The 25,416-nt window shown below is 60.1% G+C and overlaps 11 protein-coding genes and 1 non-coding gene across 13 annotated transcripts; 5 read left to right on the top strand and 7 right to left on the bottom strand.

Moving 5' to 3' along the window:
* Positions 1–163: 163 nt before the first annotated feature.
* Positions 164–2,610, bottom strand: LOC62_01G000071 (uncharacterized protein). Its single transcript, XM_062766498.1, has 5 exons — positions 2,059–2,610; positions 1,486–1,992; positions 1,242–1,425; positions 1,060–1,201; positions 164–1,022 (listed from the first exon to the last, which is right to left on the bottom strand). Exons 1-5 carry the CDS (start codon positions 2,541–2,543, stop codon positions 364–366), a joined length of 1,977 nt encoding a protein of 658 aa, XP_062622482.1. The 5' UTR covers positions 2,544–2,610; the 3' UTR covers positions 164–363.
* Positions 2,611–3,183: 573 nt separating this feature from the next.
* On the top strand, positions 3,184–7,836 carry LOC62_01G000070 (uncharacterized protein). 2 transcript variants are annotated; one of them, XM_062766497.1, is made up of 5 exons: positions 3,184–3,442; positions 3,642–3,723; positions 3,791–3,904; positions 3,953–4,131; positions 4,174–4,858. In XM_062766497.1, the coding sequence occupies exons 1-5, from the start codon at positions 3,206–3,208 to the stop codon at positions 4,270–4,272; spliced, it is 711 nt and encodes a 236-aa protein (XP_062622481.1). In that variant the 5' UTR covers positions 3,184–3,205; the 3' UTR covers positions 4,273–4,858. The 2 variants fall into 2 exon arrangements, with proteins under 2 accessions (XP_062622481.1, XP_062622480.1); XM_062766496.1 differs by lacking the exons at positions 3,184–3,442; positions 3,642–3,723; positions 3,791–3,904; positions 3,953–4,131 and adding exons at positions 6,224–6,673; positions 6,722–6,842; positions 6,889–7,015; positions 7,055–7,836 and having other exon boundaries at positions 4,835–6,170.
* Positions 7,837–7,872: 36 nt separating this feature from the next.
* Positions 7,873–8,279, bottom strand: LOC62_01G000069 (uncharacterized protein; the record flags this gene model as incomplete). The annotated part of the gene is made up of 2 exons (XM_062766495.1): positions 7,873–8,141; positions 8,198–8,279. 2 exons carry the CDS (start codon positions 8,277–8,279, stop codon positions 7,873–7,875), a joined length of 351 nt encoding a protein of 116 aa, XP_062622479.1.
* A 1,437-nt stretch (positions 8,280–9,716) lies between these two features.
* On the bottom strand, positions 9,717–10,173 carry LOC62_01G000068 (uncharacterized protein; the record flags this gene model as incomplete). Its single annotated transcript, XM_062766494.1, has 2 exons — positions 9,717–10,012; positions 10,056–10,173. The coding sequence occupies 2 exons, from the start codon at positions 10,171–10,173 to the stop codon at positions 9,717–9,719; spliced, it is 414 nt and encodes a 137-aa protein (XP_062622478.1).
* Positions 10,174–12,133: 1,960 nt separating this feature from the next.
* LOC62_01G000067 (uncharacterized protein) lies at positions 12,134–12,571 on the bottom strand (the record flags this gene model as incomplete). The annotated part of the gene is made up of 2 exons (XM_062766493.1): positions 12,134–12,414; positions 12,454–12,571. The coding sequence occupies 2 exons, from the start codon at positions 12,569–12,571 to the stop codon at positions 12,134–12,136; spliced, it is 399 nt and encodes a 132-aa protein (XP_062622477.1).
* A 637-nt stretch (positions 12,572–13,208) lies between these two features.
* LOC62_01G000066 (uncharacterized protein) lies at positions 13,209–13,648 on the bottom strand (the record flags this gene model as incomplete). Its single annotated transcript, XM_062766492.1, has 2 exons — positions 13,209–13,498; positions 13,534–13,648. 2 exons carry the CDS (start codon positions 13,646–13,648, stop codon positions 13,209–13,211), a joined length of 405 nt encoding a protein of 134 aa, XP_062622476.1.
* A 233-nt stretch (positions 13,649–13,881) lies between these two features.
* On the bottom strand, positions 13,882–14,569 carry LOC62_01G000065 (uncharacterized protein; the record flags this gene model as incomplete). Its single annotated transcript, XM_062766491.1, has 2 exons — positions 13,882–13,927; positions 14,130–14,569. The coding sequence occupies 2 exons, from the start codon at positions 14,567–14,569 to the stop codon at positions 13,882–13,884; spliced, it is 486 nt and encodes a 161-aa protein (XP_062622475.1).
* Positions 14,570–15,582: 1,013 nt separating this feature from the next.
* On the top strand, positions 15,583–15,653 carry LOC62_01G000064. Its single transcript has one exon. It is a non-coding gene; the product is annotated as a tRNA-Gly (tRNA).
* Positions 15,654–17,348: 1,695 nt separating this feature from the next.
* ARB_02369_0 (putative secreted lipase) lies at positions 17,349–19,175 on the top strand (the record flags this gene model as incomplete). The annotated part of the gene is made up of 2 exons (XM_062766490.1): positions 17,349–17,831; positions 17,898–19,175. 2 exons carry the CDS (start codon positions 17,349–17,351, stop codon positions 19,173–19,175), a joined length of 1,761 nt encoding a protein of 586 aa, XP_062622474.1.
* An 853-nt stretch (positions 19,176–20,028) lies between these two features.
* Positions 20,029–20,460, top strand: LOC62_01G000062 (uncharacterized protein; the record flags this gene model as incomplete). The annotated part of the gene is made up of 1 exon (XM_062766489.1): positions 20,029–20,460. One exon carries the CDS (start codon positions 20,029–20,031, stop codon positions 20,458–20,460), a length of 432 nt encoding a protein of 143 aa, XP_062622473.1.
* A 172-nt stretch (positions 20,461–20,632) lies between these two features.
* Positions 20,633–22,424, bottom strand: LAC12_0 (Lactose permease; the record flags this gene model as incomplete). Its single annotated transcript, XM_062766488.1, has 3 exons — positions 20,633–22,092; positions 22,148–22,271; positions 22,308–22,424. The coding sequence occupies 3 exons, from the start codon at positions 22,422–22,424 to the stop codon at positions 20,633–20,635; spliced, it is 1,701 nt and encodes a 566-aa protein (XP_062622472.1).
* A 1,643-nt stretch (positions 22,425–24,067) lies between these two features.
* On the top strand, positions 24,068–25,306 carry LOC62_01G000060 (uncharacterized protein). The gene is made up of 3 exons (XM_062766487.1): positions 24,068–24,477; positions 24,555–24,830; positions 24,899–25,306. The coding sequence occupies exons 1-3, from the start codon at positions 24,090–24,092 to the stop codon at positions 25,213–25,215; spliced, it is 981 nt and encodes a 326-aa protein (XP_062622471.1). The 5' UTR covers positions 24,068–24,089; the 3' UTR covers positions 25,216–25,306.
* Positions 25,307–25,416: the final 110 nt, after the last annotated feature.

Here is a 25,416-nt window from a genome sequence, read left to right as displayed (position 1 = left end):
TGGCCTGCCCCCACTCACCCCACTCACCCCCACCCCACCCAGACAAGTCTGATAGTCCGCGCCGGCCGACTGCATCCCTCACGCCGGCCGAGGTGCCCAAGGACGACGAGCACCACGACGAGGGGACGGCCACCCCACCCCCGACACAACACACGTCACATCCTATTCTACAGCGCTATCTACAATGTGCTATGCAATCGTCACACGTGTTGTCTCTTGTTGTGGTCGAACCGGAAAGTGTCCATTGTCTCGGTGTTCTTGTTCGTGCCGTGTTTTGGGTATCGCCATGTTGGGTCTGGGTGGGCTCGGTGGTGTTCACCAGCCTGCTGTGTTGTCGCCGCCGCCCTCCCTGCTTCTCGTCGCTTAGGCCGACGACGCTGGCCCGGTTGAGGATTCGTCTGGGTTGTGCGCGCGGAGTGGGCCGTTGCTCGGGTCGGCGGCCGTGCGCAGCGGCGACATGGCAAGACCGCCGTACTCGAGGTCCGAAGCCCACGACGGGTCGTATCGTGGTGGCACGGCACGGCGTCCACCGACAGGTCCAGCGTCCTGCTCCTGCTCGTACTCGTCTGGGTCCACCACCCGCGCCGTCTGGTGTCTCGGCTGCTTGCTCTCGTCCTGCTGAACAACCTGGACGCTCTGCCTTGGGCCGGTAACGGTCGGGGGCATCGACGTCGACTCGACCATGCTCGAACGGGGCGACGCAGCAGCCCCCCTCTCCGAAGGCGGACGTCCAGCGCCGCCCGCGTCTTCCGACTCAAAGGTCATTGACGTGCCTGCCGACCAGCGGAGGTTGGCCATATCGGCCTTGGACGAGCGGTTGCGCTTGATGGGGAGGTCGGTGCCGGTGCGCACACCGGACAGGACGAGCGGGGTGATGACCGCGTCGGTGCCACTCGCGTTGATGGTAAGTGGTGCGAGGTTGGGCGACAGGGCCAGCGTGTCGACCGAGCTGCGGTTGCGGCCGTGGTTTGAGAGCAGGTCGATGCCAGACGAGTTGTTCCGGCGGACCTGCATCATGGGTTCTGGTAGGTCAGCACGGCCACACCCCATGCGACCCACCGGGACCATCCTCGCGAGGAGACGGCTCTGGAGGCGAGTTGTCGACGGTGAAGTGCGCGAGCAGAGTACGGGCGGCCTTCTCGCGCTTCCTCACACGCAAGATGAGAATGACTAGGATGATGATGACGACGACACCGCCGGCCTGGGGTGTATCAGCCATGGCCTCACCCAAGGTCACTTACCACACCACCTGCCACTGCCGCAACTGGGACACTGTTCCCACTCTTCCCGCCGGACGACGTCGCAGTGTTGTTCGGGTCTCCGGGGCTACCCGCTGTCGCTGTATCAGAACCGCTTGTGCCACGTGTTGACGCACTCGACGTAGACGACGTGATGATCGTGTTTGTGGGCAGTGCACCTGTTCCACTGTAACGGAGGAGTAAGCACTGTTACGGGTCTCACCTGAAGCCTCGGCCGCTGGCTCACCCAGAGCTGAGTAGGAACTGGGCTCCCCAAAAGTCCCAGTGCTGGCCGGCTAACCCGCCGACAAACGTCACGTCGACAGTGTACTCGACTGTCGGGTCAACGTCAACAAACCAGAGGACATTGTCGACCATGACACCAAAGGTGATGCTCCATGGGTTGAGGTTGTCCCACTGGTTTGGGCCAAAGAACGGCGGTGGGGAGACCTGCACGTTAAACTGCCCGATAAGGCTGCCAGCGCTGCCAATGATGCTGATGAGCGATGTGTTCTTCGGAGATGTGAACTGGAGTGTCGCCCCAGACGTGTTTGTTGACAGTACCGCACCAGAGTGGGTGCAGGCACCGCCCGCAGCGCCCGTCGAGCAAAACGTTGTACAGTTGGTGTTGGGCGCGCAAGGCCACGGCGTGTTGGGGAACCAGGCCTTATCGGGGGCGAGCGTGAGCTTAAAGGCCGTATTGAAAGTTCCGTCTTCATTGACCGCTTTCGACTGCGACAAGAGGGACGAGGCTCTGCGGGTGTGCGTGTGAGCGGGCGAGCGGGGCGAGAAGGAAGCATGGCCCGTTGGCCGCACTCACCCGGGTCCACCCACGGCTGTCTCGATAATGGCTTGGACGACGGAGATGGTGCCCGAGACGACGCTCAGCTTGGCCGTGTGCCCCTGGTATCCGAGGTCCCAGATGCCAAACGTGCTATCGCCACCCGGCACAGTGACGGTCCGCGTGTGAGACTCGACCTGGATCGTAATCTGGCCAGGGCCCGAGACGCGGAACCACACGCCAGTGCCGGTGAAGGTGAGGCTGACGCTCGATCCCGGGGTGCTCGAGTTGTGACAGCCAAACTGGCTCATGCATTGGGGCGGGGGGAAGGGGTTCCAGACCACGGTTTGGGCCTGCGCGACTGAGAGGACGGGCGGATCCCATTGGAGCATGGGCGAGGCGTCCGAGATTGTAAAGTTTGTCGTGGACAGCTGGGCCAGCGCCTGTAAGGGGAGGACGAGGAGGAAGAGGAGGGCGAGGGTGAGGGTGAATAGGAAGGGCGAGGGCGGTGGTGGGCGGCGCATCGTGTCGGTCTTGTTGTTTGTGATGATGGGAGGAAGGACAACGAGGTGACACGAGGGGGGGGGGGTGAGTGTCGTGGGTGGGGTCTGTGTGCGCTGCTGCTGCTGCTGCGTGTCTAGTCAGCAGCCCTTTTGTGGCCCGCTGGGCCCAGCTCGATGTAAGAGCAAGGTCGAGAGTGAGAGAGAGTGTAAGAGAGAGAGTGAGAGATAGTGACTAGAAAGTCGCTCGTCGCAGCACCGCTTGACGGGCAAAGAAAGTGCAACACACTACCAGGAATAGTGTCGGAGGCGGAGGCGGCGGCGGCGAACGACTTTGCACGAGGCGCAGCGTCGGTGCGCATGTGCGTGACGCGCAGTGATTCCCGCAGCAGCACACACAAACACAAACAAGCCATGTATCTACACACATGTATTACTGCTATGCGGAGCCTGGCCGTTTGTGGCATCGTCGTCGTCGTTGTTGGTGTTGTCGCCGTCGTGATTGATGCAAGAGACGCTGTTCAATGTCGATAAGGAGGAGGGAAGGTGCATGACGTCGAGGAGAGAAGGGCAAGGGCCGTTGACCGGCGACGTCATTGGACCATGTCGGCCATGTTTACCGCCCACCTCGCGTGACTGGGCTGGTGTTTTGGCCGTTTTGGCCCACGTCTGTCCAAAGTTGGAACATGCATCCCTCCTCACTTATCCACTCGCAGCGCCTTTTATACACGACGCAGCAAACGGCGCCGAGCAGCGACACGGCGCCGACGACCCTCACGAGCCCCACGACGATGCAAGCGTTCAAGAGCCGCGTCCCAGACGTCTTTGTTCCATTAGACCCGCCAGTCGGACTGCTGGCGGATTGGGTGGCCGACAAGCCGACATTTCTCAAGGTGGCCGAGGAGACTCTGCCAACAGGAGGGGTGAGTCAAGTTGACGGGGACGAGGAAGGGGGAAGGAGGAAGGAGGGAGGAAGGCGCCTGTGAGGTAGATGTCACCGGCGGCGGCGGAGGGAAGGTGATCGGTGGTCCGAGGGAAGGCGGTCGAGGAAGGCGAGCAAGGCGGAGGAAGACGGATCTCGGCGCCATGACTCCTCGCTCTGCGCTCACACCCTCGGCGCAGGCCGTCTACAATGTCACCGACACGAATGGGGACATCGTCCTCAAGGGCGAGCGCCGGGCATTGTCGCTGCACAAGGAGCTGAGTGAGTGTAAAGCTTGGTTGGGAAGCGAGGAATGTCGCTGACGGCGGGTTAGCTATAAGTGGACCAGACCACGTAAAGCTCATCACACTCCGCTCCTCGCTGTCATTCACAGGCAAGACGACGGGGGTTGTCGGCCTCGACTCCAGCGGAGCCATTGTGCTCGACGTGCACATGGACTCTGGTGCGTGCTCACTGGGCCCTTGCTTCCTCGCTGACCCACCTCGTGCAGGCACTCACGCCCTCGGCGTCCATTACACCGGTTTCGCGACTCACCAGCCCGCCACCCTCCGTCTGCAGGGCCAACTCGTCAACAACACTGCCGACATTGTACTCAACAACACGTACACTGTCGCCCGTGTTCGACGGGAAGTGCTCTCGACATCAGAAGAGAGCGACCAGAAGAAGACTGTGAGTTCCCACGGGGGGCACGGCGGTCACCGCTGACGGCAGTACTTTATCTGGGTGGCGCAAGGCGTCGACGTCGCATTCACCGTTGCCACCTGTATCGCCCTCGGGCGCCTCCTCCGCGAGCAAACCAAGGCCAAGTAGCGAGCAGTAGCTAGGCCCGGATTCTGCGGGCCGTCGATCGTCGAGACCGTCGCCCACCGGCGCCGCCGCCGTCACTACTACCGTTGGCGCTGGGGCTAAAGTTTTATGCTTGGTGGTAACCACGCTGGAACGCTGCACAGGCACCGCGCGCCGCGGCCTCCACCGCCCGCAAGTCGCGGAACCGGGAGGGGAGGCTATACGACACTTGACGGCCCGGTCGCGGACCGCGCGCACTGCGTCGCACTGCACGACGGCCCACTTCCCACCCGCTAACGGACTGCTCCAGCATGCATGATCATGCATGTCGCCGTGTTGCTGTTACCGCGGCGCCGCTGAAACCCGACTTCCCACGGTGTGGAGAACCAGCCCACCGCGCCACGGACGGCCCACCGCGCTATGCACCACATGCGGCCTTTACTTTGCTTGACAACGACCGGTGCAACCGCCTGTGCTGCGCTCACTCGCTCCCTCTCGCAATTTCAGCGGCATGGCTGAATGGATCTCTCATCGCCCCCGGACGGCACCGCAACCCCGCTATTGTTTTCGACTTGTCGTCGTCGTCGTGGTCGTGGCCTGAGCGAGATGCGCGGACAGTGAGGCGACGAGGCGGCCTCCCGGCCTCTGAAGCGCGGCGAGGCGTCGAGGCGGCCGCTGAGCTTGGACCGCGTGCCGTGGCGCGCGGCGCCCAACTGCGGCTGTCGAGCTGGTCTGGTCGACTTGGGCAACTGTCACCATGTCACTCGCTCGTCCTCTCACCCCGTGCACCCAGCCATGCAAAACAAGGCCTCTGTGAACCTCGCCTCCGCTGCCCACCTCCCCGTCTGTGCCGTGGTTGTCGTGTTAGTGCCAAGAGAGGCCACTACGTCTACTGAATATGGTTTACTAGTCGTCGCCCGAACACTGGTCCTTGTCGCCGCCGCCTTATCCCCCCTCGTCGTCAGTGGCTTTATTGTTCACCTCCATTGTCCCCCCTTTTGTGTTTCCCTCTCACTCTCACACTCTCTCACCCTCACTTTCTATTCTGAACTCGCAGTGCACTTGCCATTGTCGACCGACCCCCCGTTGAGCGACAAGCACTTGTCCTTGTTCATCTCTTCTGCTTCTTCTTTCTGACGGGCACTGCGAAACAGCGCTTGTCGATCCAGAGATCCCCCTCCCCCCCCCAAGACAGCCAGAGAGAGAGAGAGAGAGAAGCGCGAGTAGCAGGCGTCACACACCTGTACACACTGTTGGCCCAAAGGACCCTCCTCCCAGGCTTCTCGCCGCCGCCGCCCTCTCACTGCAACACACACACTGCTTTGAGCACTGCTCTACCACAGCCCCTCACATCTCGACTCTTCGCGCAACTCGCAAGATCACCACCACCATCGACGACATCTCTATCACCTCGGTTCACACACCTCACTACACTCAACCAACACAGTCACCATGGTAGCGCTACTCGCGCTACTCGCCCTGGCTGCCGTCCCGGCGCTGGCCCAGTGGAAGGAGTACAACATCACGTTTGACGACTCGTCGCCCATGCTCCAGTGGACGCCGATGCCGTCGATGACCATGAATATCACGGCGCCCGGCCTCGGATGGAGCTTCAACTACTCCCAGGCGCCGACCACTTACATGGTGTCACTCGGCTCGTCGGCGCACACCACCACAAGGGTCGGGTCGAGTGTCAGCCTCCGTTTCACCGGCACCGGTGCATACTTTACCGTCTCTGGCCCGGGCGTGGTCACCCTCAACACCAATGGACAGCAGGCGACGCCCCAGAGCATCACCACCAGCACAACACAGATTGGCATTGGGGGCATGAGCTACGACGACCACACCGTCACGCTCAGCCTCAACTCTGGCCAGGTGGCTGTTACTGGGGCCGTCGTGACCACCATTGTCGGTGGCTCAGAGTGAGTTGTTGAAAAGAACTGCGCACGCACAAAGGACTGACGACATCGCGCAGCACATCAATCACGAATATCACCATCCCGGGCCTCGGCGAGGGCAACCAGGTAACCAAAGGCATCAAGGTGACGGACCCAGCTTGGTGGGAAGCACACCCGCTCATGTGCAACTTGGACGGGTCGCACTGTGTCACCGACAACAGTATCACGACGGCCACGCCTCAGTCAACCCTGCAGTTGTCGCCACCTAACAACACTGCCGTCATGCTTGTGTACGGTGGTACGGGGCCTACAAACGGCAATTTCATCGCCAACATCTCGCCGAATCCCATCCACGGCCCATCCACCACGACCTACTCGCCTGGGGGTCCGCTGCTCAACATGTACAGCCTTCTGTGGTTCGTCGCCCTCGACCCGAACCAGATTTACACCACGACGTTCACGTACCTCGGCGGCGATGGCATGGACATGTTCGACTTTTACAGTGTCGTGTACCTGGTGACTTCTGGGTGGGTACTTGTGGCCAACCTACTGCTTGTATGCTTACAATGTTGCAGCAACACGACGGTTCCCGGTGGTCTCCCAGCCGGTAGCAAGAACGGAGGTTCAAAGAACAATGGCGGCGGCGGCAGCGGCAGCAGTAGCAACAGCAACATTGGCGCTATTGTCGGCGGCGTGGTGAGTGCTTATGATTACAAAGACACAAAGACACTGACAACTTCAGGTCGGCGGAATCGGATTCCTGGCTATCCTTGCTGGCGCCTTCTGGTGGTGGAGACGCAGGAACCAACGCGAGAACAACAAGTGGCAGTCGGAGGGCGTCTCGCCCATGAATCTCGTCGACGACACGCGTGAGTACAATACCCCTCAGTCACCACTGACGAAAGTAGCGCGCCGCGGGTCCCTGCAGCACACTCAGCGTGAAAGCTACATGCCTCCACTCCGCACCGACTTTGGAACCGGCGACTTCCACACGGCCACCGGCACGGTCACAGCCTACCCTACCGACACGGTTTACTCGGACCACAGCCACAGCGGTAGCATTGATCCGGCCACTCGACCCCTGATCAACCAGCTCAATTCGTTTGGCAGTTCGTTCGGGGACGCCTCGCCGTTCCCTCCTGCCGCGAGCTCGAATGCCGAGGGTTCACGTGTGGCCGAGCTGCATGCTGAGGGCACTGAGTCTGTCGTCTCGGGTGCATCGGACCGCAAGACAGCCGCGGGTCCAGCGGCGCCTGCATCCGAGGCAGATGTGGAGTTCGGTCTCCCGTCGTACAACGAGGCCATTGTCAGCCCTGTCCACCGCTCGCCTCAGGCTGGTGCCAACGTGCACCCGGAACAGCGCATGTCGTCGGCCGTCTCTACCCACTCAGCCCACTCGGCCCGCGAGATGGACATCATTGGGTACCGCCTTGCGCTCCTCGAGCGGCGTCTCGAGGAGAGCGGCGGCTCGGGAGCGCGCCACGAGGCCACCAGCCCGGTCATTGCCCGCCCCAGTGCTGTCCTCGCGCATCCAGAGCCGATTGCCGAGAGCCCCGAGCTCGCCGAGCCCCGCGTCACACGTCCCCTGCCCCCTGCGCCAGAATCTACATAGTACACGCCTCTCCCGATACCCGCACAAAAAGTGCATGTTAGTAGCGAATGGACTCAATGGTATGCGACTCGTGACTTCCGACTCTTGGCGACTGCATAGATTCATTCTTTCTGTCTACGAGCACTTGACATTGCCGTTACCGTAGAACCCGAGGATCTTCTTGTAGTTTGACCCGCCGGGGCACTGGCCATCGGCAACAATGGCACACTTGCCCGACACGACGTGGCACTTGACGCTCTGGTCGCCGGGGCAGCGGTTGTCCTCGACAATGGCACAGTTGGGGACGTAGCAGCACTGCACCTCGGCGGGGGTGCCGGGGCAGTAGCCCGCGTACGGGTAGGCCTTGGGGTACTGGAGGCACTCGTTGCGCCAGACGCAGACGCCTGCGCGGGGTGTTAGGGGGGGCGGAGGCTGGTGGTGAGGGTGGGCAGGGGCTCACCAGGCAGGCCATCAGAGTTGCAGTAGTCTCCCCAGGAGGCGAGGGCGGGCGCAGCGAGGAGGAGGGCGAGGGCAGCGAACATTGTTTTGTATGTCGTGGTGGTGCGGAGAGGAGGCCGTGGCGGCCCCCCGCACCCTTGCCACTCCGCCTTTATACCTCGCGACGGTGGTCCACGGCGACATCCGGCCAGCCTGGAGACGAGGCGCCGGCCTCAAGACGAGGCATGGGTGAGTGAAGGGAAAGCAAACGTGCGTGATGAGTTGAGTTCGTGATGCGGGGGCAAGTAGAGTTCAGCAGTGCGGGCGACAGTGAAGTTCAGCGGTGGTGTGAAGACGCGTTAGTTCACGTCCCGAGTGGGTCGCGGTATTCTGCTTCACCTTGGCGACACCTACGGGGGGCTAGGCTGAGCTTGGCGGTGACTACGAGACTGAAAATGACGAGGAGGTCTTTGGAGCTGAACCAAACACACACAGAAATGGCACCTGGCGCTCGGTTCATTTGAGGAGGGGCCGAGGTCGGGACAAGGTCGATCGATGAGCGGCTACCATGACTCGCCGAAGCGGTGTCCCTCGACAGTAAATACTCGAGGTTGTATGTAGGTGGTTGAGCAATTTACTGTAGATCAATGTTTTACGGTGTGAGTGAGACATACATGACACCAAGTCGTTGGAGTGGTTTCATTACACCTGACCTCGCACCTGACCTCGGACTCGGGACGACTAAACCCAGTGTGAATCAGTAGTCTGGGAAGTGAGCTTGAGAGAGTGGGTCAAGTGGTGGGTGATATGTATGAACGGGCAAATAGCTTGAGTGGGTCGGGTCACTGTTGGTGGTGAAACGGAAACGGGCACTTTGATTGTGTGGCGGGCGAGGGCGACTACATATCGCACGGCGAAGCATCGGCGCGGAATGCAAAGCAAGTCGTGTCCCGAGTCTGACGTCGACATGGCGACTTTGGCGCGTGTCGGCGCCCGCTTCATACGCGAGTGATAAACCGACCGAAGCAAGCGGTCTCGTGACGCCGTCAAGCGCATACCAGCCAAAGACGACCCACTCCGCTAGACATTCAAGCTTTGCCTAGCACTTCGGGGGTCGGGAAGTCCGAGACAAACGTGTGTTACATACATCCTGGCGGTGTGGCGGTGGATGATCCCGAGATAACGACTATCGAAATGGCCGTGTGTCGATCACATTCCACTGCCCACTTTTGCTTTTGCGCCTTCGAGTGACTGGCGGCTGAGGACGAGTGCCAACCTGCACATCAACGAGCATGAGAGCAGCCACGTGACCATGTCACCTTGCCACAACCGACATGTTGGTTTAACATCCCTCGACGACTTCCGCCACACTCGACGCGCGTGCCTGTCACTGCCAAGACTCCAGCGGAGGTGCTCATTCCCAGCGGGGGGATGCACAGGCGGGAGAAAGAATATCCCGTCATACATACGTCACAGCTTGCCCCCCATCGCGAAGCTCGCGTGCGGCGAAGCAGGCTCGCAGATTCATCTCGCCACGCAAGCTACAGCGGCACGTTGGAGCACTTGACAACCACACCGTTGCGCTTGTAAGGGAACATGGCGGCACGGAAGTTGTCGCCTCCCGGGCATGCGCCGCTTGCCATTATCCAGCAGTCTCCCACGTCGGCCTTGCACTTGACGTCGTCGCCTCCCGGGCAGCGGCCGTGCTTGATCGGGTAGCACCCCTCCGCATAGCAGCACTCGATGCCTGGCGCGTTGCCGGGACACGCGCCTGGCACCGGCTTGCCCACTGTTTCTCCATATGCCCTGTGGCACTCTGATGTCCCGACGCAAACACCTGCGTCTTAGCTGGGAGGGAGAGAGCACAACGAGGGTCTTACCGTTGAACGGGAAGACTTTGCCGCCGTGAGCTGTCACTTTGGTGTAGCACCAGTCACCCCAGGCTCCGATGACGGTTGGGGCGGCTAGCGCGACAGTGAGAAGAGACTTGACGAGCATTGTAGGAGAGGCGAGGTGATCCAGGCGGCTGTTGGGGGCTTCACGGGTCTGAGGTGTCGGATTTATATCCCGTTCATGCTCATGCTCGGTGTCAACCGTTGCCAAGTGTAGACTACATACGTCACATCCAGCTGACTGGGCTTAAGTTTGTAGCAACCAGCAAACTGGAACAAGGTTCATACTTCGTGGGAAGAGGGGCACGAGCTCGACGTGGTGGTAGACGAAGGGTGGGGAGCGTGTTCTTGGCGGGATCGGTCACTCTTCAGCATCTACACGGACTGCACTAAATATCTGCAGACCTCTACACGGCCTGCGGGCACTTCTGAGACACGCACCTCGGGATCCGGTCCCATCCTTTAGTGGGCGTAGCCTACATGCATCGGGATCACACCAGTCAAGTCGGTCGTGCTTGCGAAGAAGTGACATATGTACGGCCTCCGTGGAGAAGCGCGAAGACACTGGTCTAGAACCCGAAGGCGACACTACAGCTCTCATTTTCCCATTACAGTTTAGCAAAAGCAGCCAGGTCATGCCTTGTTGTAGCCAAGGACTGCCCATGGCCCTTAGTCCTTGCGAGTGCAGTTCAGCGGCCTCGGATTGTGCAATTCCAAAACAAGTTTCATTTCTATAAACAACGACCTCATGGCCAACACCTGTAGTTCATGTCCTTGCCGCCGACCTTCTCTGTATACACCGAGAGCAATGCTTTGTAGTTGTCGCCGCCGGGGCACGCTCCAGATACAGTGTTGTAGCACGTGTTGTCGAAGGGGACACAGAGGACATTCGGTCCGCCAGGACAGTAGCCGCGCACAGTGTGGAAGCAGCCGCTCATCCGGCAGCACTGGACATCGGCGGGGTCGTTGAGGCAGTAGCCCTTATAGCTCGTGCCTGTGCGGCCATTGATGGCACCTTTGCACTCTGCGGTGGGGAGGCAGACGCCTTTCGAACCCCTGTCAGCATCCGTGATCTCCGCGGTGGGTACTTGCCCTCCAGTTGCTTCTTGCCGATCTTGCAGGCATCGCTCCAGCCAGCCAGGGACGGGGACACGAAAGCAGCAGCAGCGACAAGGTATCCGGCCAGCATGGTTGTCGTGTTTGTATGTATTGGCTGTGATGAACTTGTGAGGTTCCTGCGCACTACTTATAGGCGACGACGGCAGTGAATGGGGCTGCTCGTTGGTTGTCCTCTTGGCACCCGTACTGCCCCACCATCCTCGCTTCGGGTCAAGAACATGGGGATGGGTGGAGTCCAGACATTGGATCCACCCCTCTGGAATCGCGCGCCATCTAAAGGCACGCTCTCTACTGTAAGCTTCATGTCTGGACGGTATGTCTCACGACCTCTGCGTGGGTCCTGTGCCAGGGAGCAGAGATGTCTGAGTCCACTGTGTCATGCATCCGTCGTGCAGCGGGATCAGTCAGACCTTCACTTCGTCGTCATCCTTGACAATATAGTAGACACACGCCACAGTTTTAGGTCGGAGTAGTCCCCATCTTGGCCGCTGACTGTGCTCCAGCCGCTCCAGCTGCACAGGTGATGGTACTGTTAGGCGTTACGACACAGCACAGTGCGGTATAGCACATCACATACTGTACAGCATAGGGCACGCTCTGCAGGCATGTAGGGGTGTCACAAGTTTGTTTAGTATGTATGTAATCTTATTGTCTCGAGCGTGGAGCCAAACTTCGGGGTCACCGTCGCCGTCATTCCACCCAACCTCGGCGGATGCTAACCCACTCCCGCAATGCTCTCAGAATCACCGGGCACCAACAAACGCTGCGGCTTGTGCGGAGACTGGGGGCGGAAATACCCAGGTCTATCATCTAGGGAAATGGCCGGCAGTTGAAAGAGTTCAGCCTCTCGCCAAGGACACTTGGTCGTCATCCCTAACAACATGAACTACCCCAAAGGCCGCGCTCGAAACGTCATCGCTGCCTGACAGGCACACATATTCATCTTGTTACGAGCACTTCACAGGGACACCGTCTGGCATGTACGCCCTAGGGGCAGCGCGGAAGTTGTCGCCTCCCGGGCATCTGCCAGTTTGCGTCTCCCAGCAGTAGCCAGTGTCGGCTCGGCACTTGATGTTGTCGCCACCGGGGCACCGGCCGTGCTGTATCGGATAGCACACGGGGGCGTAGCAGCACTGAATGTGAGCCGGGTCACCGGGGCACGCGCCCGGCACCGAGATTCCGTCCATTTCGTAGGCGCCGTAGCACTCTGACGTCCCGACGCAAACACCTGTGGCTTAGCGGAATGGGACAAGCAAGGGGGACTTACCGTTAAAATTGAACGTCAAGCCGCGGTGGTCTGTTACTTTGGTGTAGCACCAGTCGCCCCAGGTGGCGATTACGGCTGGGGTGACGAGGGTGACGGTGAGGAGAGAAGTGAAGAGCATGTTGGGGTGTGGTGGGGTCCTTGGACTCAGTGAGGTGCTGACCTTTTATATACCCAACGGACTCGACGACACGGCTCTCGTTTGTGAAGGTCGTGGCCTTCTTCGTGCGAGCAGTGTGACCTTTGGTCGTCGCCAAGATCCAAAGCTCGTTGTCATCGCAACCACTGTTAAGCTGCCGGCGGATGTGCGTAGAAGGTGTGCCTAATGTGGCGAAAGGTCCCCGTCCATAAGCCAGTGATGATCACAACCAACGTCAGTCGAAGGCTAATGGAGACAAATTTCTTGGCGATCTTGGGTGTCGTAGCACTATCACGCTTCGGGATCTTGGAGGGGGATTACCACGGTTGGTGGGAGTTTCGGGTGGTAAGGTTCGGTCAGTTGATGATGCCCGCCTCGTTGAAACACCTTCTCCACGCCAAGTGTTTGCTCCATGCGAATATTGAGGATCAGCTGCTGAACTTTGGGGCCCGCGACACCTGGCCCTCTCTGACAACTGCGTCACTGTCGAGTTGCCCGTGTGTCTTTAGTGACACAGGCACATCAAATGCATCATAGCAGGACTTGGAGCTCTTCGCGAGGCATGCCACCGTTCTGTACCGAGCGAAAGGGGGCGGAGATAGTTTTGGCTCACAGTGGGTCACGCCTGTTCGTAGCACCTGACGTATTGGCCGTTCTCATCCTTGTACGGATCGAGCGGGGTACGGAACCCAGGCCCACCGGGGCATTCGCCCGTGGCAAAGTTGAAGCACCATCCCGTGGGCGCGCACTTGACGGTGTCGTCACCGGGGCACAGGTTGTCCCTCACCCACATACAGCTTGGGGCGAAACAGCACTGGACGTCGGCCGGATCGTTAGGGCAGGCGCCCGGGATAGGTTTGCCGGTCTGGCCGTAGGCTCCGTGGCATTCAGAAGTCCACACACAGACACCTGCATCGTCAGCCACGACGTGGGAGGTGGCTGACCATTGAAGTTGGACGTGGGGTCGCCTGCTTTGAGGTTGGTGTTGCAGTAGTCACCCCAGGCCGCTAGGCTCATGGGTGCGGTGAGGGCGACGGCGAGGAGGGTGATAGAAAGCATGGTCGGTAGGCTGGGGTCTTGGGGGACTTTGGAGCTGCATTCTGACCGTCTCACGCTCCCGGTTTTATGCAAGTCGGTTCTCGTCTCTTGAATTGGCATCGTCTGTTCAACCCAAACCAAGCGAGGCGTCATCGTAGGAGCCCTAGTCCAGCTGACCACATGTGCCCGTCGCCTATAGCGCAAGTGTCCGTGTCAGCAGCTAAAGTAGCCGAAACGGCATCATTGCAGGCTATTTACAGCGTGTGGCCAAGCGATCCGGGGATGCGGACCGGGAGCACACTGCCTTCCACAACCTTGACAACTCCCGGCCGATGCAGGGTGTCCAATGCCATCATCGCGCGCGCTGGCTTGTTAGCCCCCTTCAAATCAATGACCACAACGGCATGAAACAGGTACATTGGTTCATTCTGGGGCATGTGGCGCTTACAGCGAACGGGGGCTTCTGCTAACTCGCTATGTGGTTTGGCTGCACGGAGCTCACGCAGGAGGGTCGCATTTACGGACGACACCATTCTCAGTGTACTTGTAGAGACCGAAGCGTTCGTTCCACCCGCCAGGGCACCTGCCCGTGTCGACTTTCCAGCACTCGTTGGAGTAGACCGCACACATGATGGTCTCATCGCCGGGGCAGCGGTTCGCTTCGACCGTCAGGCAGTTTCGCGTCCAGCAGCACTGGACATCGGCGGGGTCGTTGGGGCAGCCCCCAGGCCTGTATATACCGGGGGTGCCATCGTCTAGGTGGCACTCGGAGGTCCAGACGCAGGTACCTGGCGTCAGCGGAGACACGTCGGGGAACGAACCATAGAGGCCGATGTCGTAGCCGCTGCCGCCACCACTGAGGGTAATGCTGCACGCATCACCCCACGCGGCGAGGACGGTAGCGGGGGTAACAGAAAGGGCGAGGAGAGTGGTGAAAAGCATTGTTCTTGAGAGAATGGGGTCACTTGGAGGGCTGCTGTCAGAATGGTCTGTGCTTTGTACATAGCAGTCGAAGTGGGGTGCATGTGACCCTGTCGCAGTGCCACCACATAGGAACCAGGCCTTGTCACAGGAACACAGCTCTTTCAGCTGACTCTCAGGTGCCATGACGTTGCGGACAAGTCACGACGGTCTAGCGGACAAGTGGATTCTGCCAACCCGCCAAAAAGAAGAAGGTATGCAAGGTCCCCGTTGGCGGGTAAATGAAGTTCGAAGCGACATCATCGCAGTCTATTTGCAGCGTGCCGCCAAGCAATCTGACATGTGGACTGTACGACCGTGCCGACCTTGGTTACTCCGGCGGGACGAGGTGATGATGGCAGCCAGTCCGTGACGGACGAGGGTAGCCCTGCCAGCATTCAGACAACGATGGTATGCAAGGTTCTCAGCGGCGGGAGAAAGAATATTAGGCTGCATCGCAGTCTATATGAGACCCACAGTGGAATGATCTCGTGTATGAGGCTGAGATTGCGCTCATCAATCCCGAGGTGTGGGTGAGAATCTCCGCTAGTAAGGTTCGGTCATTGTCAGATGCCCGCCTGGTTCGCATACTTGACTCCACCCGTTGTCATGGAGGTGGTGGGCCAAGGTTCAACCTTGTCAGTGGTGTCGCACTTTAAATGAACCGTATCCAAGCTACGAGGCACATTCGGGAGGAGAAAGTGTCAGTTTGCAGCCCGGCGGAGGGTGGTGTTGACGCCGGACAGTGACGTGTGGCGAGGTCGGGAGTTGTCGCGGTGAGTAAACGATGAGCTCACACCCGTGGTGCAATGCCTCGTCGGGACTTAGAGGCACTCTCATCGACTGCATAGGCACAGATTCCTCTGTTGGAACTGGCATGGCGGCACCAGAGTGGCTGACGTCTGAAACCAGAGGCCGAAGTCACTCACAGCCTCCAAAGACGTCCGCCACCTCCAACATCCTCAACTCCCTCCTGTCCGTTTCGAAGGCACGAAACACTGTTGGTGAAACGGTATCATGCATCGTTGCCATCGATGCGGCAGGGGTTCGACTCCCTTACAGTGTATAGTAGAGCGATGAGTTGCAAGAAGAGAAGAGTTGTGAGAGCAGCCATCGTTTTTGGCGGTTGCCCATTCGCTTCCGCCGGCGCCACAAACCAGGGGTCTGGTGCGAGGTTCTAGTGCGAGACGCGTCTGCGGCGTTCAATCAGCATCCGAATGCTTGTCGAATCACGAGCTCTGTGCATGCCCCTCATACAGTTTGTCGTCGCCGAAGTGTTGGCCATGAGCAATGGCGGTCATGAGATGAAACGTCGGTCGGTCGGCCGGGCATCCTCCCCAGGAACAGTTTTCGTCCCCCAGTCTGGAAGCGCCGGGCTAACCCACATTAAGTGTGGACAGGCTGCTTCCATCTTGCCGAGGCAAAGTCACCACACCCCAGATCAGGACGTGTGTGCTTTTAAACTTCGGGGGCGGTGTGAGATGGCCTCGGTGCCTTCAGACGTCACTGGCGGTGGCCAAGCCGCGCTAGCCTCTGATGCTTATCCCGTTCTTTGACCACTGTGCTGGAACCTCGGAGCCAGGTTCCTGTTCGGTTCGTCTGGCGGAATGCTGGGTTGGCCTTGGCAGTGCTGGTCCAACATGTCGAAGACAGATCATCGAGACTGAGACACCGGTCATTCCACAGCCCATTGGTCGGAGGAGCTGTTCGCCAACACAGAGTCGGATGCATACAGCTCCATAACGAGGACTGCGCCGACTTCGGGAACCTCGACCGGCGGCTCTGCACCGGCTTACAGCATGTCAACGATACACTTATCCTGCACTAGCCACTGCCTGCAGGAACAGCTAGTGAATCCAGCCCAGCAAGGCGCGACCCTGTCGTGTTGCTGACTCGAACAGCGCGCTAATGTCAACAACCACGAGCCTGGTTGGCTGCCGCATGTGCGGCACCCCGAACCCCGCACACAGCGCACACCTCGGATGCAAGTTTGTGACATCAGATGGTACTCGGGCATGCTGAAATGAGGAAGAGATGAAAACCATGCAAGTAAGTACTATGCTCAACTCATCCAAGGGCTCAAGTCGGACGATGGAGATGACAATAGCTTGCGGGAAAGCTCAATGTGCATGTGATTGAGGAGGAGAAAACGCAACGGAAGACGACTTGCAGCCATGTCTCAGCCCCAGGAAGACGGTGAAACACCAAACCTGCCAAGCCTTGCACCCACATGACGATCAGGACAGTCATGTCTCACCCAGTGTTATGGCGCCCCCTCTTCCAAGCTGTGGAGACAGTCAAGCTCTCCAGTGGATGCATCTGTCCCTGGGCCTGGACTGATCGGTCAAGTGTGAGGCGCCACGGGTCCCTCAAACCCAAACGCATCATCGTGACGCGCGCTCCAGGGACAGACGCGTCCGAGGGAGGACGCTAGCCCCAGCTCTCGTAAACGTCAGGCCCATTGCCTCTTCCTCGTCTTGGTTGTCGACCCAAGCCCGGAGAACACTTTCGCTTCTTCTGCTCCTGCTGCTCCACATTGCCATCCACTGCCAAGAGAACGCTCGCACGCGGTAAATAAACATGTCCCCGCCATGCATCCTGCGCGGCGGGACATTGGTCCCTGCCCAGCTCGTTGTTCGGGCAACTGTCCCACCCATTGTCCCATTAACATTGCACGCCTTAAAGGTGACAAGGAGCTGCACAACTGACATGTCCCAACCCCCCGACAGCTTCCCTTCCTCCCTCCCCGGTCACATTCGTCATGGTGACTGTATCCAAAGGACTGCTTCTTCTTAGCCTCCTTGGCAGCGCCTTGGCCACACCCGCCCCGTATGTTACAGAGAACGACATTGGTGAGCGTGGTATCTTCCCGACGGTCAGCATCAACATTCCCGCGGGAAGCATCACTGGCCTGTCGCGCATCAACATCGAGGCCTTTACTGGCATTCCGTTCGCGCAGGCTCCCGTTAGCGCACTGCGTCTCGCTCCCCCGAAACCGCTGGACAGGCCGCTCGTCAACTTTGATGCCACCCAACAATCGGCAGCATGCCCTCAATTCCTTGGCAGGCCGGGAGACCCCTCGCTCCTCCCCAACCTCGTCAGCATCGTCAGCGAGTCGCCCCTGTTCAAGAAGGCCCTCAAGAGCCAGGAAGACTGTCTGAACATCAACGTCTTCCGGCCCAAGGGCACCAAGGCCGGGGACAACCTCCCCGTCCTGTTCTGGATCTTTGGCGGAGGCTTCGAGGTGAGTGACGGTAACAAGACCCCGCGGTGCCTGATTCAAGGTGACTAACCACCACACCAACAACAGCTTGGCTGGAACTCTATGTACGATGGTGGCATCATCGTGTCTAGGGGCATGGACCTCGGCAAGCCCTTCATCTTCGTTGCTGTCAATTACCGTGTCGGCGGATGGGGTTTCCTGGCCGGAAAGGAGATCAAGGCGGCCGGCGCGGGCAACCTGGGCCACCGTGACCAGCGCCTCGGCCTCGAGTGGACGGCCGACAACATTGCAGCGTTCGGAGGCGACCCGAGCAAAGTGACCATCTGGGGCGAGTCGGCTGGCGCCATCTCAGTCTGGAACATGATGGCCTACTATGGTGGCAACAACCTCTACAAGGGCAAGCCTCTGTTCCGCGGTGGCATCATGAACTCGGGTTCGACCGTGCCCATCAGCCCAATCGACGGCCCCAAGGGTCAGAGTGTTTACGACCAGGTTGTCGCGGCTTCGCCTTGTGCCGGTCAGGCCGACACGCTCAACTGCCTTAGGAATCTTCCCTACGACAAGTTCTACAGCGCCGTCAACTCGGTCCCCCACGTGCTGGGCTACAACTCGGTCGCGCTCTCCTACCTCCCACGCTACGACGGCGACGTCCTGCCCGACTGCCCCGTCCGCCTTCTCAAGCAGGGCAAGTATGCTCCGGTCCCCTTCATCATCGGTGACCAGGAGGACGAGGGCACCATCTTCAGTCTGGCGCAGCTCAACACGTCATCCAACACCAAGGACATTGTCGACTACTTGTCCAATGTCTTTGTCCCCGGCTTCTCCAGAGACAAGCTGACCGAGCTTGTCACGGCATACCCCGCCGACATCACCGCTGGCTCGCCCTTCCGTACCTTCATCTTCAACGAATGGTACCCTGGCTTCAAGCGCATGGCTGCGATTCTGGGCGACCTGGTCTTCACTCTATCTCGTCGTTGGTTCCTGTCCGTTGCTACCACGCTCCACCCCGAGGTTCCTGCCTGGTCCTACATTTCGAGCTACGGTTTTGGCCTCCCCATCGTTGGCACTTTCCACGGCAGTGACATCCTCGAGATGTTCTACCTCGGTGGCATCCCTACCTACCTGTCCAACGGTCTCCACGGCTACTACTTCAATTTCCTCTACAACCTCGACCCCAACGATGCTTCCGGCGGCACAAGCCCGGGCAAGAGCAAGGTCAATGTCAACTGGCCTCGGTGGGACAACACCAACAGACAACTCATCAACTTTTTCAAGGTCTTCTTCACTACTATCAAGGATGACTTTAGGCAGAAGGCCGGAGATGTTCTCGGCAAGTACATGGAGGACATCATCCCTTACATGTAGTCCGCCGTACTCTGCACAATACTTGGAAGAAGCAAATGAGGCATGCATTGGTGCTATCATATTCGCATAGGCATTTCTGTCAAGGGCCAGGCGCTGTGCTGCCCACCCACGAGCCCGCCGAGCTCTGATACGGCCGAGACGATTACTCCACCCACCTCCCCCACCGGCATCACATCTCGCACACCATGCCGTACCCCCTTGTGCGGTTCGGACGCACAGCAACCGCCACAGCTCAAACAGACGCAGGACGGGCCCCAGATCTGACAGCGCTCTTGGCAGGTCGAGTCAGGTCGCGGCAGGTCGAGCGAGCGCGGCTGATTTGGCCTCGTCATTCAGCTGGCCCCAGCTTCAACATTCAGCCTGTTCCAAGTGCCTGCGGGACGGCGAGGCTCTCGTCGAGCTCGGGACCCCAGCGCTATCGATGAAGAAGGTACGACCGAGGGTTAATTAACACAACCTTGAGGACAGTGGCATCATCGCAGCATCGCCCTTGGGGCTATTGTCGGGGCTGTTTGAGTCGGGCAGCGGGGTCCGTGACCGCGGTAACGATATAGATGAGTTGGGGGTGGTAGCGTAGCTCGGGAGAGGAGGTATGGCTCGGTCTGCCTTTGGGTTACTCGGTGCGTCCAAGGTTTCATGTGCGGTCGTGGGACCTGGATCGCTGTCCGTTCCGGGACTGCCGCCTTGAGGGGGCTGGGCGGGCTGACGAGAGCTGAACGACCTGTACGAGTGGGAACGACGTCTCAAGGAAGACATATAAGGCTGCTTTACTCGGCCATTCGCCTCTTCACCAACTCATCCCCACTCCCAAACTCCCAACTCAATAGCCCAAACCCAGCATCAACCCGCCACAATGAAGCTCTCCCTCGCCCTCCTCGCCGCCACGGCCGCCACGCTCGCCACTGCCCTGCCCGCGGACCAGCCCATCTCGCTCGCCCCGCGCGAGGACCACACCGAGGCCGCGAACCACGCGTATGAGCTGGCCCTCAAGGCCGCCGAGGGGCGCGTGCAGTCGCCCAACGACGTCGAGGCTGCCCCCGAGCCGCCCGCGGGCAGCAACGACAAGCGCCAGTGGCCCCCCAACTACGGCTACCCGTACACCATCACCACTACGCCGTGCTACTTTGGCCCCAACATGTTCCTGCCCGTCATGGCCACTTACCCGCCCAACACGGACGTTGCGATCACTTGCAAGACCAACTCGGGCTTCTACAACATCGGCGGCATGTGCTACACCCCCTGGTGGAACATTAGCCCCAACGTCGTCATCAACGTGAAGTGCTAAGCGGTTGAAGTATCTTGTTAGGATTAGGAATGAAGTTATCAAGTAGTTTGTTGGAATGAATCTGTCGTTTGTTTGAGCAGACTGGACAACTTGATTCATACGCAGTTAAATGTGTTTAATAATGGAAGACTCGCGCGACACGCCATGGTGTGACGTCGGGTTGGTCACCGCCTCAGTGACGCTTCGCACCCTCGGTGTCGTCGATGTGCACCACATCGCCGTCCTTGGCGTTCGATGCAGTTTTCGAGAGGCCAGGAGCATTCTCTTGATCAACAGCGGTGCCGTCCACTGCGGGGTTCTTCTGGAATCCCCAGCGGGCGGGGCCGTCGAATAAAGCGCCGATTTCCTCGAGCGAGAGGATGCCATTCTTGCCGCGCGTCTCAATGACAAACAGGTAGCAGTAGACAAACTCGAAGGCGATGAAGACGCAGAAGCAGATGTAGTACTTCCAGCCGAGGGCGTCGAGCGCAATGGGGTTGGTGTACTGGTTGAAGGTCGACGCGCAGGTTACGCCCAGCTGGAGCATCATGAGACCCTTTGCGCGGAGCGAGTAGGGCATAATCTCGACCGTGTAACCGACGATCAGGGGGCTCATGGCGAGGTTGTACGCCGTGTAGAAGAGGTAGATGAACGCAATGACGGCATGCCCGGCATGCTTGTTGGCGTCGAGCGCGACACAGCTCGCCTTGTTCCCGTCGTGCAGGGCGAGGCAGGCCGGGTCATACGTGTGCGAGCTGTTCGTGTAGACTGCGCTGCTGATCGTCCAGCAGATGAACGAGAGACACATGCCACCCGTGGACGCGAGGAAAAGGGGTCGGCGTCCGGCTCGGTCGACAAGCAGCCCAGACGATGCGGCACAGAACAGGTTGTAGATCTGCAGGATGCCATTGAACAGCGTCTGGTCGGACTGCTTGGTGATGCCGATCGAGTTGAGGATGAGCGAGAGGTAGTAGGACACAAGGCCGTTCCCGCTCCACTGCGAGAAGAAGGCAATGGCGATGACGATGCGCATGCGGCGGCGGTTGCCCTTGGTTTTGAAAAGGCTGGCGTAAGTCGTCTCCTTCGACTCGTGCTCGGCGCGGATCATCTCCTGCATCTCGGCGTACTCGAACTCGACGAGCGGGTCGTTGCGGTCGCCGTCACAGTGCCACTTGGCGATGATGTCGAGCGCCTGCTCCGTCTTGCCGTGGTTGATGAGCCAGCGCGGCGACTCGGGGATGAACCAGATAGCCACAAACTGCACGATCGGCGCGAGCGCCATCAGGATGCTCGGGATGCGCCACCCCCACTGGTTGTTGATCCGGAAGGTGCCGTACGTCGTCCACGCGGCAATGATCGAGCCGAGGTACCAAAGTGAATTGTAGACCGAGGTCAGTGGCGCGCGGTACGTCGGGAACGCGAGCTCAGTGATGAGGACCGGCGCGGCGAGGTGCGCAATGTTGACTCCAAAGCCGACGATACCGCGCCCGGCGAGGAACATGCCCGGGTTGAGCGCGCCGGCCTGCAGCGCACACCCGACAATCATGATGCCGCACCCGACAAAGATGCCCATGCGGCGGCCAAACCTGTCGGCGATGAACGGGCCGAAGGGGAGAGCGGCGATGCCGCCAATGTTGAGGATGGCGGTGTAGACTGTGGAATGAGGTCAACAGGCTTCAAGAGAAACGAGCGGGGCTGGGGAACTCACGTCCGAAGGTCTTGGGGTGGTTCTGCGGGTTGTTAAAGTACGACTTCCACGTGTCGAGACTTTGCAGCCCGTTCATCATCGACGAGTCGTACCCGTTGGTCACGGACGTGATGAGGACCAAGAACTGCGGTTAGTTGGCGACGCGGGGATGCCGACTCACGAGCATGAGGATGAGACGTAGCTGGTAGCCCTTGTACCAGCGCAGGTCGCGACCTGCGAGGATGGTTGCGAGCTCGCTCGAGCCGCCAGTGGGTGCGATAGCTGTGCCGCCAGCCATGATGTTGCGTGGAGATGTCGTGGTGTCCTAAGTCGAAAGCGCAGCGGTTACGACTTTATGTTGTTGTTGTCGTGCCGAACGAGGAGCCGAGGAGCTGTGGCGCCAAGACTCTCCACACCTCGACATCTTATGCAAAACGTCGCAGCTCCGCCTCCACCCCTCACTTCCCCCGAGCGGAGCCTCGGGCGAAAGAGGGCCCCCAGGAGGGATCGTGTCCAGGCCTGCTCCGCTCACGGAGATGGCGCTATCGCCGAGCCCACCTCGCAGCGGTGTCAACCCCCCGAGCGGGGGATAGCCGGCGCTCTCGACGAGCGCGACGGGGCCCATTTGGGAGCGGATGGGGGGGCAGGCGGGGGAGAGAGGTACGCTGAATGCGCCGAGAATGGGCCTTGTGGGGCCGTTCGCTGCGTTGAGTTGGGTTAAGCGATTGAGGAGGGGAGGCAGGCGGGGTGTGGCCGTCGTTACAGATGCCTCAGGGGCAGGCAGCACGGCAAGCCGGCCTTTTCCTGGCTGGTCCTCGGCTGTCCACTGCCAAGCACGCAGGCGTGCCACCACCACTCTGCGTTGCCGCGCCTCGGGGGATAGCGCTGCTCTCCTTGTACGTCGTCGCTTCGGATCGAGGCTATTGCGACGTGCCAGTGGTGCCAGCGCCCTTCTTCCTCAGGGACCTCGGTGGGTGTGGCCTATCCACTCGCCACATTTAGCCAAGCCTGCGCGCGTCGGAGGTCGGCCCGCTCCAGTCGGCATGCCGCGGACGTGCAGTGCCAACCGCGCTCGACTGCGGTTACCTGCCGCGGGAGATAGGGCTTAGTGGACGCAGAAGCAGAAGCCGGCTATGCTCGGCCCCGCTGCTCCGCCCAGAGGGGGGCGCCAATGCTCCGCGCATCGAAGCCTGCCAAGGAGGGGTGGGCGGGGTGAACCCGCCTGGGCCACGCGGGGCCGTGTTGCACGACAATGGGGTGCCGAACACCAAGAACACCGAGGGCACACGGTTCTGCGCTAAAAGTCGGCCTTCAAGAGAACCCGAGTCAATTGGGGTATATGTTAAAGAGCTGGGCTCAGCTGCAGTCAGAAGCTCAGCGCTCAGCACTCCATGTCGCCGGGGCGGGGATAGATGGTCGTAGGAGACTGACACAGACCCGGTCGCAGTAGGTGGGCACTGAGTGTAGAAGAAGAATGTGCGTGTTATAGTCAAGTGCGCAACTTTGAATTGTGCGACACGTCGTCTCTCAACCCCGGTGAGTGTGGAGAAAACACCGTCGCGCGAGTCCGACACCCGTACACACCCCATTCCACCATCAACAGTTTTGCAGCACTTCCGAGGGGCTCAGTCATGTGCGGTGCGCGCATTCCACGCTTTATGTCAGGTCGGCTGACCCCCAACGCCTGCGCAGACGAACAGCCGCGGCGCGTTGGTGGACCATAATCACCGAGAATGACCGGCCCGGCAGTACGAGAGCGCACATTTCCCAGTCGGCCATTCGGACCGGTCCAGCGCCGAATCGGACATTGCAAGGGCTGGCTGGGGGGTTTCTCTGCGGGGGGCCGGAGCGGGGTGAAGACTTGGCAGCAGACCCCGGGACGTGCGAGCATGCATACATAACAAGGGTGTGCTGCGAGCGCGCGTCGCCTGCCCCCATCCACACACGCACACACACTCACACAATGACCAAGTCCCAGTGGCTGATCGACCTCGAGCGCGACGGGTACGTTGTCGTCCCCGGCGTTGTTGGCCCCGAGGCCTGCGCCGAGTTCCAGGAGAAGGCGGTCCAGTGGATCGAGGCGTTCGGGTACGGCTTCAAGCGCGACGACCCGAGCACCTGGAAAACGGAGCTCATGCCCTTTGGCCACCATGGCGGCATGTACAACCGGTACGGCGGCGTCGTGCACGAGGACTTTGTGTGGAAGATCCGCACCGAGCCCGGCATCCTCAAGACGTTTGCCGAGATCTGGGGGACGGACGATCTGATTGTGTCGTTTGATGGCATGAACGCGACGACGCCGCTGGGGCCTGGTGGAAGGACAGACATCCAGCCTACGCGGCCTTGGCCTCGTGAGTAACTAAGCAGCAGTCGCTGCGCGACTGCTGCGGGCGGGAGAGACGGAATCAAGGCTAACCCCCACCCCTAGACATCGACCAGAACGTCCGCCGCATCGACCGCTTCGAGCTGTACCAGGGCATCGCCAACCTCGGCCTCAACGGCCCCGACGACGGCGGCCTGGTAGTCATGAAGGGCAGCCACCTGCTGCACGAGCGCCACTTTGCCGAGCAGGGCGGCTGGCGGCCCGAGGGCGACAAGGGCGAGAAGGAGAACTCGTACTTGTTCTCTGATGACGAGTGGGAGTGGTTCAAGAAGGCCGGGTGTGAGACGGTCAAGGTGTGCGCGAACCCCGGGGACTTGATTCGTGAGTGGACCGCGTTGTCCTTACTGGACGTCCCTCCCACGCCGCGCAATGCTAACACACCACCGCAGTCTGGGACTCGCGCACAGTCCACTGGAACCAGTCCCCCACGGGCGGCAACTGGCGTTTCGCAACCTACATCTGCTACTCGCCGCGCAGCCTCATGTCCCCCGCGGACCTGGAGAAGAAGAAGGCCATCTTCGACGACCGCAAGGGCACGACCCACTGGCCGTACCTCAACGTCGTCATGGCCGACCGTGATCTGACGCTCGAGCCAGAGGCCGTGCCGCGCAAGCCGGACGGGAGCATCGACCACATGAACCGCCGGCCGTTCAACGAGCCCCCGCTGTCGAGGGAGGTGCTGGGCTTGGTCGGCGTTCGGGCTTAGTGTCGCGTGTGACGGGGTTGGGAGTGAGTGGGTAGCAGAGTGTAGAAGTATGATACAGTAGGACAATGAGGATGTAAGCAGCACTTCTCGATTCGGCGGGCCCGCTAGCGTCGAGATTGACAGGAGGGGGTGGCACTTCGGACATTCTGCATCGGCGCGCCTTCACCAGCCTGCTCCCACCGGCCATTCACGCCGTATTCT

This window comes from Vanrija pseudolonga, chromosome 1 (genome assembly GCF_020906515.1).
Source record: "Vanrija pseudolonga chromosome 1, complete sequence".
Lineage (NCBI taxonomy): Eukaryota > Fungi > Basidiomycota > Tremellomycetes > Trichosporonales > Trichosporonaceae > Vanrija > Vanrija pseudolonga.
The sequence above is the reverse complement of the archived record's forward strand: the minus strand, read 5'-3'. Positions and strand labels throughout refer to the sequence as shown.